The sequence below is a fragment of the Tamandua tetradactyla genome, chromosome 5, assembly GCF_023851605.1.
Source record: "Tamandua tetradactyla isolate mTamTet1 chromosome 5, mTamTet1.pri, whole genome shotgun sequence".
Taxonomy (NCBI): Eukaryota; Metazoa; Chordata; class Mammalia; order Pilosa; family Myrmecophagidae; genus Tamandua; species Tamandua tetradactyla.
The window spans coordinates 52,088,022-52,100,739 of NC_135331.1; the positions used below are offsets into that span (position 1 = coordinate 52,088,022).

A 12,718-nucleotide genomic window follows, 5' to 3' on the forward strand; every position below is an offset into this window, starting at 1 on the left:
AAAAATGCTGGCCAATAGCAATGAGCTCACCTTCCCAGCTTGATCCTGCTTTCTCTCTGGCTTCAGATGGCCTCAATACAATGCAGGTGCAATGATGGGCCACCTAGATGACACACCATAATGTGATAAGTAATGCAATCATCAGCTTTGCCTTGGGAGGCAATGATTTCCTCATAACTAGAAGAGTTCATGCCTTTATTGAATAACCACTTGCTATTACCAAAAGAATTCAAACACGAAAAGGTAACTCTAACTGATACCTCCCAAAGATGATTCTAGCTTCATCATAAAACCAAGATAGGTGTTACTCATATGAATAACAATTTTTTAAAATAATGATGAGTGTATTACCAACTTAAAGTACTTAATTTTCAGTGTTTTATTTGTATTTTCTCATCTGTACCATAGTTAGGATGACTTTAATCACGGGTATCAATAAACCCAACCCTACATGGCTTAACTAATAAAGAAAAAATCATTTTGACTCTCACACTAGAATCGTACATATGAGTCAGGATCAACTCAATCAGTGGCCCCCATCCCATTTTCCAGCAATTCTCTTGGCTCTGTACTCCTTAGTGTATTAGCTTCAATCTCAAGAAGTAAGACAGGGCCACTGTGGCTCAGCAGGCAGAGTTCTCTCACCTGCCATGCTGGAGATCCAGATTCGGTTCCTGGTGCCTGCCCATGTAAAAAAAAGAAGTAAGATAGGCACATCATTTCTGGACCTCAATCAGAACAATAGATCCAGGGAATGAGAATGTTGCTTCTAGAAATTGTAAGAGCAAGAAAAATATTCCCAGAAGCCGGCAGAAAATCTCTCCTCGCATCTCATTGGCCCAATTGGGTCACATGACTCTTCTTGCCCTCCTTGCTCTTGGGCCGTGAGGCCCTCCCCATTGGAGGGAGATGAGGTCAGCTTCCCTGAGACCTGTGGGTTGCATGGGGGAGCTGAACAGAATCAAACCCATTTTGTAAACGAGGGAGCTAAGATTCAGAGCAGCCCAGAGACTTGCCCAAGTTTATTTACTTATATGTAAATACTAAATGGAGCCAACCTTCTAACTTAGTTTAATGATTTTTTTTTCATTATTCCACATGTCCTTCAGATCTTCAAATCCAATGGCTAGGAAACATCTCAGCAATCATTTAGTCCAACTCTCCACCCAGAACTCTCCATCTTACTTAAAATATTCTCTCTGGATAAGATTTAATTATGCACATCTCCCAATAACGATCTACTACTATGTCATGTGATATAATACAAGGATATATAAACACAATAATTTCCAAAGTATAAAACAGTCGTTATGGAAAAAAAACTATGTTTATCTTAATTTAAATCTCTATTTAGGATAAATGTCATAGTGGCAACAAATTAAAATCAGTCATAGCATTTTTACTGTTATTATTCTAAAGGATTTGCATGGACTCCGTTTTTCTAGCCTAACGATTTTTTTGGAAGACCAATTTTTAAAACAGTAGAAAAATAGTTTATCTTGGAAATGCTGATGAAGCAACTTCAGCCCACAATCAAAAAAATAATGGAAAAATCAATTGTAAAGATTTGTGAGGTGTAGTTTTTCAATTGACTTGGAAGTCTCTCTCTCAAAAAAAAAAAAATTCCCAGCAAAATGAAAAAAAAAAAAGGTGCCTCTCAACTATTGTTTATCCCAATTCCCCTATACCTATCCTTTCACTCCCTGTCACACTTGCAATCAGCAGCACAAAGGAAAGGATAGAGGTGCTTTGTAGCATCTGTGGATGAACAGTGAGGAGCTGGGTCTCTGGTGAATCAGCCTGCTCCCTCTGTCCTCCCTCTGTGTTGATTCTGCTTGACCGCTCTGGTTTGGTGCCTGGGATTTTACAACAGTCACGGCTCTGTAAGCTTCAGTTCATCAGCATGGTCTGCTGAACCTTAAGGAAAAAGGGACCATGCTTTTAGGTCAATTGTCACCCAACTGCCAAAACCATGGCTTGAAGAAAGGATAAGAGGGAAGGAATCGTGAGTGATTTGAATGCCTCTCTTTGTCAGAGAGATTATGATGCCACAGAGAATGTTGTCAGATCAGGTCTTCCAAGCAGAGTGAGAAACAAGATTTATCCACTGCACTGTGCTCCTGACAGCAGATCTAATTCTAGTGTTAAAGGGAATCACTAAGTGCTGGATCTATGTCTGAGGGAAAGATACTTGTATCATATATATTAGGTTGAGCATTCTATTTTTTTTTCTTCTTTCTTCAGGTCAATTGAGAAAAACTGCTTAGTGTAATCTCAGTGTTCCTAAAGGCCATTAGAGCATTCAAAGTTGCTTCCAGATTTGAGAAAACATTTGACTTTTCTGACTAACCTCTGCATCCTTTTGCAGGTTGCTGAACGGCTGATGACAATTGCTTATGAAAGTGGAGTCAATCTCTTTGATACTGCTGAGGTCTATGCAGCTGGAAAGTAAGTTGGTACCTGTTTGAATCTCTCAAGTTGCATTCTGGAATCAGTAGACTCTGCCCATAACTTGGGGGAAATTGACCACCTGTGTACCTCTCTTTCTGCATCGAGTCCCTGTACGAGGAATGGATGGGAAGGAGGTAGAGCCAGGAAGCTCTGGGTGAGGGGCAGAGGTGGCAGGGGCCAGAGTAGAGAAGAGTGAGATCAATAAATGCTAGCTGAGCATGTAGCTGGACAAATGAGCAGATGCCTGTATCGCTGTTTAAAAGGTAGTCTGTTTCAAAACTACGTCTTATAGATGTCATCTGTGCCATGAAGTAGGAACTTCTCTTCCTGATTGCAAACTTGTCCATACACCCAGCATTATAGGTAGATCCCAGAGTGAAAGACAGATCCTCACAGATGCCAAGACACCCAATATTTTATAAAAGGGTATTTCAGGACACATTTTGAAGAGACGGAAGGCTGCAAACAAAGCCACCCTTTTGCCGATGCATCCCATCTAGCTGCAAACTCCCCATGAACTCAGGAGCAGGTCTGGGCTCTAGGACAGGGTCCTGTAGCAGAACACATGGAGTAATATCCCCTCGGGGCCAGGCCTCAAGGTTCATGCCCTCCAGTCCTAGCATAACAAGCACATTTCAGAATAAAATTGTGGCACCCTGGCCTCCCACCGAGAACATGGATGTACACTTCCCAGAATCAAAAGAAACCGAATAGCTGGAATGCTGTTTCATCAGTTTGCAATTTTCTAATGGGACAGTGAGGCATAATCCTCTGAAAGCCTAATCCACGTCCTTCCAGGTGAGAATTGCAATCAAACTGCTGGGCTGGCAGAAACAGGTACATCAGCACCCAGTCTAAGTGCTTATTCCTTGCTCAGATTTCTTCCTTTTCAATGGGCAGGTCTATTTTGAAGAACTATAAAGGACTTTCAGAATCCACATCCTTGATTTTTTCAGTTGAGGAAAGTAGAGAAAATAAAATTTATGAGGGCTTTTTCCTTTCCACATCCTACCCTTTCTCAGTGTTTTCTTCTTTTGTTGAACTCTGTTTAGTACCAATTGGGGTTAAAGTAGGAAAAGGGAAGCATGGTGAACAAATTTGTTAGAGTCCTGTCTGTATTCCAATTGCGAAGAATAATCGGCTCTGATTGATTATTAATTTATTGTCAGGGTATAACCTTTATAGGTATACCCACTGTGAAATGTGAGGTTGCAAAAGGCGATAGAGAGACAGATAGGAAGGGAAAAAAGAATGCTGGTATAACATTCAATGCATGTCTGTTCAGGTCATACTCCATAGCTAACCGACAATGTGGTTTATTTCCAGGCTGTACATGCACACAAAGGCAGAATTTTCAGTTATAACAAATAATGATTAGCAGTGGCTCTCATCTATAAGCCCTTGATGGATAAAACTAATAATTATCTCCCCATTCACAAGAGCTCTGCAAGCCCAACTGCTTCTCACAAAACTGATCTTACTGGGAAGGATGTAGAAGAAAGTATTGGTCCCCTTGAGGTTGGGTCCATTGTGTTCCAGCTGGGGTAAGTAAGGCAGGGAGAGGACAGTGGAGATGTCTCCAGCACAGCTACCAATGACCCAGCTTTGTGGACAGGAAGGATCTTCTCTGTGTCCCTTTATATCTTGCTCCTACCACAAAGTTTATGAGACAAAGTTTGTCACTAGAACCCAGGACATTCTCTACATGGACCACTGCAACTGCAGCCCTGGGCTTTGGGACATCTAAACCCCCATGGGGTTCTTCTTTTATCCTACAAGATCCCCAGCAAGGCAATATTTTCTGTCTAAACAGTGTGAGGGCCCATTGTCCACCCAGTCAAAACTGGAGACAACAGTAATTAGGAGGAAAACCTTGACTGTTATTGGACATCACCAAGCAAGACATACATATATGGGCTTAGGTGGTTTAAAACCACCAAATTGCCAAATAACTGTTGGTTCTTAACATCAGGACTGCAGGCGGTCTCCTGCCAGCACGTTAGAATTTGGTAGGTGCTTCTGGAAGGCTCTAGAGCACCATTGTGCGGGGACAAGCAGAAACAGTGGGAACTGTGCTATCAGCCGAGAGCAGGGTCTGTTTTGGGATATGTAGTCATGGGGAATTCGAACAGGGATTGGCTCTGGTGTTTGGGATTGACTTGTGCTTTTCCAGGCCACTGTATCCCAAGACAGTGTCTGTTTTCCCCTCCAGAGCTGAAGCGATACTGGGAAGCATCATCAAGAAGAAAGGCTGGAGGTAACTGCATTCACCATAATCATTTGTTCACCTTTGAAGAGGGTAATGATTTTGCACCAGTGCAAGGAAAATAAAATCCGTTGACACTTGCCCAAAAGCTGTCAAAACCAAAAAAAAATCAAATCTTGGTTAAAAAAATAATAATTTACAGTGTTTTCAAAATAAACGTCAGTGAGTTCATTACTTGTGTTTCAAAAATTATTGACTAGTCATTGATCACAATGAATCGCCACAGGGTTGAGCAGAGAAGAAGGGAATGCTCATGATATATTTGTGCATAAAAGAAAGTGATATTTTCATGGCTTCTGCTTGCCATTTGTGATAATTTGGCAAAGGAAGCAAGCTGACTCGAAGCTGATTAATGATGCACTTGTATTTGTGTTCACTGTTCATTTTGTTAACAACTCTGGAGGCAAGGAGATGATGAGGCAAGAGTCCTCTGGGATAAATACTCCAAAGCTTTCTTATCTGAACACAATTAGCCAGCATGTCTCCTGCGTGCTTGGGGACATATTATTTGGGCATTCAGGGAAGGGCTTCATCTGCTAACCTTGAGGGGTACCTCTAAGAGACACGAGAGGCTGTGTCTTCAGGACCCATGCCATCACCTTCTCCAGCCAAAGCAGTGGTAATGAGGGATATTCTATAATATCCCCCTCCATTTCCCTGTGCGCCTTGGCTATGACAGCCAGTGCTTCCCCAACATAAGTAGAGAATTAGGCAAGGCCTAGGAAAGACAACTGGACAAGTCTGGTGGCCTCCTCTGCTCTAGAGTATCTGCTGATGGCCAAATAACAGTGCTTTAAGGTTAGTGAGGAACAACTGTGCAAAGAGTTGGCACCATGCATATACATATGCAAGAATGCTTTTAAATTTAGTCTAGGAAACATGGATTTTTTTTCAGAGTATAGCTCAACTGGTTTTATTATCCCTTCGCACACTTCACGTAAACTCCCTAGGAAAGGAGGAACTAAACGTGGCAAACACAGCCCATTTTTAGTTCCTGGTAGTTCACTCCTTACTCTGAGAGAAGCGTTTGGTAGGCACATGGGGTCTTGCCAAAATGGAAAAACAGTTATTTACGCAGATATGAACAAATGAAGATGGGCGATCTTCTCCCTCCCTCTCCCTTATTCTCACAACCACCCCAGGAGACTGTAAGAGTGATACTAGGATACTGTATTCAACCTTAAATATGGAAAAATTTGACAGCCCCACCCAGTCCCCCTCCATGCTGAGTTCCTTCGCACACAACATGTTGGTCCATCACCCATTAATGCCCGCATCGAGACCTTGGATGAGTCCACCAATAGTAGAGCGAAGTCTGTAGCGAGGTGTATGAGACCCGCAGATGAAGGTGACGCATCCGCACAGCAGCTCTTTCCCCTCCACAAACACCCAGGGAACATTTAACCATCACTCCCCATAGTCACAGAGTCTGTTACATACCTTTTGTAGAAAACACATTAACATACATCTTTCACAAACTGTCCTTCAGCCTTGCAAATTAAAGCTCAAGTTCTGACCATGCCCTGGAAAGTTCTTACCAGTTCACACTTGCCCCCACAGACGGAGGAAAAGATAAGCCATGTCACCATGGCATTGAGTTACACAGAAAGCGATTTCAACTAGGCAACAGCACATTTGCTTCTAGTCCCAATTCCACCAGTTGCCAGCTGTGGTAAACAAGAGCAAGCTACTTCACTTCTCTGAGTCTTGATTTCCCCACCTGTAAAATGGACAGGACAGCATGACCATTCGCAAGGTTTTGTATTGATGAAGAGAGGTAAGAAATGCAAACAGATAGTGAAAGTTGTGATGTGTCAGTGGAAATTTGTTTATTCTTCTCTACCCGTGCAGAAGAGGTACTGTTAAGAGTCTCCAAAGGGTTCCGTGATAACTTGTCAGTGTGCATGGGCCCTTGCTATTTGAACATAAACCTCAGTGTGCACTCCCTTATAGGCAGCAACAGAAAGCCTAACTTTGAAAAAAAAATAAGCCTACAGTGACATTCGCATAGAAGGTTCCAGTTTAGCAAGTGTGAGGGCTCTGAACAATTAAAAGGGCTGCGTCTATTTATTTTTATTTTTTATTTTTTTTACAATTTTCCATCCAGCCTTTTGTTGAGGCTCTGGAAATGTTTGCTAAAGAAGACCTGGCTTCCCTGTGGCAGATTGTTATTATAATAGATACCATGAGGTTGGTATGTTAACCGGGAAAGTGCATCAGTCCTTTTAGGGTGTGTGATCTCCAGGTGCTTTTCTCTCTAGACCTCCCGTTGCATTGATTCAAATTACTTTTCAGGGAATTAACTTCAGTGGAATTGGACTGCTGACATAGTCTACAAATTTTTCTTTTTGCAGCCAAGTTGTCAGAATTGTCACCATCATTCTGCATAAGTTATCATTAATCATGCTATGCTTTTCTACCTGAGGACCCTGAGGCATCTACTCTACAGCTAATAGAATTGTAAATGCCTTATTTCAAATACTCTAGAAGTTGGTCATAACCTTTGAATCTCTAAAGTGTGTGTGTTTTTTTTTTTTTGAGACTAGTTCAACTGAATTACATACCTAGAGAAACTCAATAGCACTGAGATCTCCTTCCAAATATAAAATTATATGTTTGTAGTTCTCAAGACAAACCCATTATTCCACAGTCATAATGCTACAATTGCATTTCCTGCCCTTTGGGTGTGGCTTTGAGAGGGTAATAAGTGTGCTCATAAGATTTCCACATCTCCCTTAGGAGTCAAGTGGTTGAATCTTGAGTTAGGGATTTTAGGGTTGTTTCCTTCAAATGACATGTCCATTTAATAAGATTCTCAAAGAAATTGAACTCTATTTATTCTCAATATTATTGACTATTGTAATTTACTTCATTAACATTACCATGCAGTCCATTCTTGCCTATGATTGTCATGGCTGGAGGGGATAATAACCCAGAGCTCTGGAATCCATGGCTCTTGATGAAAGATGGGCTTACTACCAAGAGAAATTCACACTCAGCACATTTATTGACACGCCAGGTGCTAAATAAGTGTATTGGTGTCTGTGCATTGGGATACTAAACCAATCCATTCTTTAGGTCCTTCGTCTCATCATCCTTCATTACTATTTCTGAGCTTCCATGCCCACCTACCCTCCCGCCTTTTCTCCCAACTCCCTTCCTCTAAGATCTCATTTCAAATCTCTGCTCCCCGGGTTCCCTGTGGCTTTACATTCATCCCAGTGACACAACCTAACAAATTCATCTCCTTACCATTTTATTTTAATGTGAGGCACAACAAGGAATACTTCCCAGTGCTATAATAATAACATAACTAAGTACAACAGCTTGCCATTTGTTTAATATTTCTCTGCGTGCATTTGTCTGTTTCATATACAGGAGATCCAGTCTGGTCATAACAACCAAACTCTACTGGGGTGGAAAGTAAGTTAAATACCTTTTCTTATCCTTACCTGGCAAAAAATGACTAGCAGTTCATGCTTTTATTCTTTTAGGAAACCATGTTACATCTAACTCCCTAAAATTAATTGGCTTAGAGAGAAGGATTGTTTTTTTTCTCACTCTAACAAAATAGCAATGGGCTTAGGTTTCAATTTTAGCAAGACGCCCCCAAAGAAATTTGGTGCAAAGCATGCGGCCACTAGTTACTCAGTGATTCATGGAGCTTTTCAAATGCCAACCTTACTCACTGTCCCGTTTCCAAAATATAGTTGAAATTTTGGGAAAAGGGAATAAGCACAAAGCATCACAGACAGAAGGAAAGCTACACAAACCTGCCAAAACTCTGCCACGGACTGCAAAGAGACATTCACAGAATGTAAAGATAAGAATATCTTATCTAGCCTCACATTTAAGTCTCTGATCATTTCTACAGAGAGCTTTGAAAGTACTCATCAAAAGGAACATCTCATTGTAGAATAACACAGAGCTACCTGTATCATTTGTGATTAGACCAAACGAAAGAGAAGTCGTTTCTCTGTTGTGGGGATACAGAAGAAATTACTCAGAATGGAATGGCTCAGATGAGCTTGCTATTGTTTGAACTGGTAGTTACATTATTCGGCAGGACTTAGAAGCCTGGCCTTTTTTTTTTGACAAACTGTAAAGAAACAACAAGCTATTCCATATACCAGAGTGATTGTTGGCACTGTGCTTTTCATGGCAATAAAAAAGAATACCAGAGTCTTAATGAAAAAACAAAGACAAACAGAAAAATAAGAAACCATATTTACCTCCCTGTAATCTATGGGAAATAGTTAAGAAAATAAAAGAGCAGAGGCAAGTTCTTCTTTATGAACCTTTTAATCAAAATGTATGTGTGTATACATGCATGCACACACATAATTTATTGTTGCTTCTGAGCCTGTTTATGGTGACTATGACGACAGAAAGATGGAATTTAGATTTTTATTCCCACCATTGTCTGCACAGAAATAAAACAACATGGTGCTGGTGAGAAATATCGATTTGAGTTGTCTGGGCTTTGATTTCAAGGTGCCATTGCTTGCTTTTTGTAGTGGTGCTCAAAATCTTACTTATAGTTTAGAAATAAACAGGAAATAAGATTCTGTGAGAAGCATTATCTAGCAAAGTACTACAGGCCAAATTATCTAATACACTTATAAATGATATAAAATGACCAAAGGTGAATAGTAAACTATTATGTTTTTTTAAAAAGAGTCTGCAGAAAGTATTGATAGTAAAGAAACGTTTCATCAATGCTTTTAAAATCCAGGGGACCATATTTCTTTCTAATGGACCAGAGTTTGAAAACTGTCTGGGAAGGCAAAGCCCTGGTATGGGTTTGTCTTCTTGGGATACTGATTGAAGGAAGACTTGGTTCACCTCATTTTAAAGGCAAATCGTTTTTAATTTTGTTTTGTTTTTGTTTTGTTTTCACATGAGCAGGCACAGGGAATCGAACCCGGGTCTCTGGCATGGCGGGTGAGATCTCTACTTGCTGAGCCACCGTGGCCCGCCCAAGACAAATAGTTTTTAAATTTCTTTCCAAAGTCAAAGGACACTTTCAAATTTCCTTTTTGTCAGAAGAGCTCATGAGAACATTATAGCAAGCTCACAAACTTATGTCAAGTCATTTTGGGCTTGGGATTGGTTAAAATGAGGTGGGATGTTGAATTATGTTCAGCATTGTTACATACACCCACCGCTGTATGCGGCAGGCATGGCTCCGTCATCATTACCAGGGATGTGGTGATAACTTGGTGACAGTCCATGGTTAATTCATCTCCTGGGGTCTCCAAAGAAAAGGTGCTCAAAGTGCTGCCCACCGGCCCTCCCTCCAGAGCTTTAAGTGGTGCACAGTCTGCCCAGAGCAGGGTATAAAATGAGCAGTTCGGCCTAAGTAAGCGCAATTATTTTTCTGTACTTTTGGAACAGGGATTTAAAAGGGAGGGAAAAAAAAAAGCACACCTCCACCCAAAGTCATTTGCCTTTTTTTTTCTTTGGCAGAGCTGAAACAGAAAGAGGTTTGTCAAGAAAGCATATAATTGAAGGTGAGTACTGCTGTTTCCATTTTATTTTTGTTTGTGGGTTGCTGATACAAGAAAGGTTGCAACCAAATAGTTCAAAACACACTGGGAGGGAGAAAAGAATAGAAACCACCAAATCAGCCAGGTTTCTTTCTAGGGTTGAGTGTGGGAAGTGTACTGTAGAGCCGTAGAGGGGAAAGGGCATTCAAAAGAAAGAGGCCAGTTTGTCTAGAACATTTGCCATGTGCAGCTACTACTAAACATTAATAAATCTATGTTGAGACTTTTTTTAAAGTCTTATTTAGATAAAATTTACACAACACAAAGTTTCACCCATTTACTATGTAAAATTAATTGATTAAGTATATTTACAGAGTTGTACAACCATCACCATAATCTAATTTTAGTACATTTTCATCACCCCAAAAAGAAACCTTGCTAGCAGTCACTCTCCATTCCACACCCCACCCTTACCTCAGACCAAACAACCACTATACATACACATTGAACTACACCTTGCTTTTTTGTTTCTCTATTAAATATATCACACACACACACACAATTTATAGATTATTTCCAGTTTAGGCTGTTTTTCTTTTGAGTTGTTTACCTTCATCTTATTAATTTACAAATATATTAGTGATGATAATTCTTTGTTACCTGTGTTGCAAATATTTTCACCCAAGCTAACATTTCATTGCAAATTTTTTTCCTGTCATGAACCGCATCAGAAATATAAGGTTGAAATTCATCCCATTTTGGAAGTTGAGATCTTTATTGACCTGCAAAAATGACTACTTTAAATAACTTAGACCTGTGCTGGAAAAAACATATGATTTCTGTGTTTATTCCTTTGATTAAAAATGGAAGCTTTTTACTTAAAATTAGGCCTAAGAGTCACCCCCAAGAGAACCTCTTTTGTTGCTCAGATGTGGCTTCTCTCTCTCAGCCAAAACAACAAGCAAACTCACCAGCTTCCCACTCTCTACATGGGACATGACTCCCGGGGGGTGTGGACCTTCCTGGCAATGTGGGACAGAAATCCTAGAATGAGCTAGGACTCAGCATCAAAGGATTGAGAAAACCTGCTCCACCAAAAGGGGGGAGAGCAAAAGGAGACAAAATAAAGTGTCAATGGCTGAGAGATTCCAAACAGGGTCAAGAGGTTATCCTGAAGGTTATTCTTATGCATTATATAGATATCACCTTTTTAGTTAAAGTATAACAGAGAGACTGGAGGGAAGTGCCTGAAAATGTAAAGCTATGTTCCAGTAGCCATGTTTCTTGAAGATGATTGTTTAATTATATAACTTTTAAAGTGTGACTGTGTGATCGTGAAAGCCTTGTGTCTGATGCTCCTTTTATCTACCTTATCGACAGACAAGTAAAACATATGGATTAAAAATAAATAAATAACAAGGGGAACTAATGTTAAAATAAATTTAGTAGATTGAAACGCTAGTGGTCAATGAAAGGGAGGGGTACGGGGTATGGTATGTTTGAATTTTTTTCTGTTTTTTTTTTTCTTTTTCTGAATTGATGCAAATGTTCTAAGAAATGATCATGATGATGAATATACAACTATGTGATGATATTGTGAGTTATTGATTACATATCAAGAATGGAATGATCATATGGTTAGAATGTGCTTGTATGTTGGTATGTTTAATAAATAAAATAAAAAATGGAGGCTTTTGGGTGGTGTGACAGCGGCTAAGTGGCAGAGTTCTCACCTGCCATGCCAGAGACCGGGGTTTGATTCCTGATACCTGCCCACGCAAGAGAAAAAATGGAGGCTTTTGCAGGCAGATCTCAGAATGTATTATACCTAAAGGTCATAATTATATAATTCCATCGTTTCTACAGTATAGCATGAGTTTGGTATTTCTCACTAATTAATTTTTAGTATGTTAATATTGGAGTCATGAGGGCTCTAAAGCCAGACCTTAGTTCAAGTTCTGATTCTTCTGTAATTTACAAATTGATCGTCTACAAATTATTTAACCTCATAAGCTTTAATCTCCTCAACTATAAAACAGGATATAAATATTCCTATCTCACTGGGTTACTACAAGGATTAAAAATAGATCGTTCAGATTGAACTAGTACCTGTCACTTTGTAAGTACTGGATGAATGTTATTTTTATCATCATCATCATTGTTCTTATTAGTTCAACAGCTAGTCCTTATTCTATGGCCAAGGACACTCTCTATTAAGTAAGTGGCACCCTGAGGCTGCCACAATCGATGACCACACTCTACCACTAAAGGAAGTTTCCAAATGCCTTACCCAAAGAGAATCCCTTCCCAGGCCTTCCTGTCCAATCTGACATTGTAAAACCAAAGCGGTTGCCATTTCTGCACTGACCATTTGTCCCCATGTCTTGTCTCATCCACCAATGAGTTTGTCATTGACAAATAACCGAAGTCTGCCTATCCCATCAAGTTCAGCTAATGGGGCAGCATTGTGCTGCCTCAAAAGTTCTTGCTTTTCTTTTCTTTTTTTTTTTAA

The 12,718-nt window shown here is 40.1% G+C and overlaps 1 protein-coding gene across 2 annotated transcripts in view; it reads left to right on the top strand.

The window, feature by feature from the left end:
- KCNAB1 (potassium voltage-gated channel subfamily A regulatory beta subunit 1) overlaps positions 1-12,718 on the top strand; it is a 443,831-nt gene that overhangs the window by 360,402 nt on the left and 70,711 nt on the right. For both annotated transcript variants that reach the window (XM_077160853.1, XM_077160854.1), the window contains exons 4-7: positions 2,369-2,448; positions 4,664-4,708; positions 8,096-8,140; positions 10,187-10,230. In XM_077160853.1, the coding sequence (XP_077016968.1) occupies positions 2,369-2,448; positions 4,664-4,708; positions 8,096-8,140; positions 10,187-10,230 (214 nt within the window). The remainder of the gene's footprint in view (positions 1-2,368; positions 2,449-4,663; positions 4,709-8,095; positions 8,141-10,186; positions 10,231-12,718) is intronic.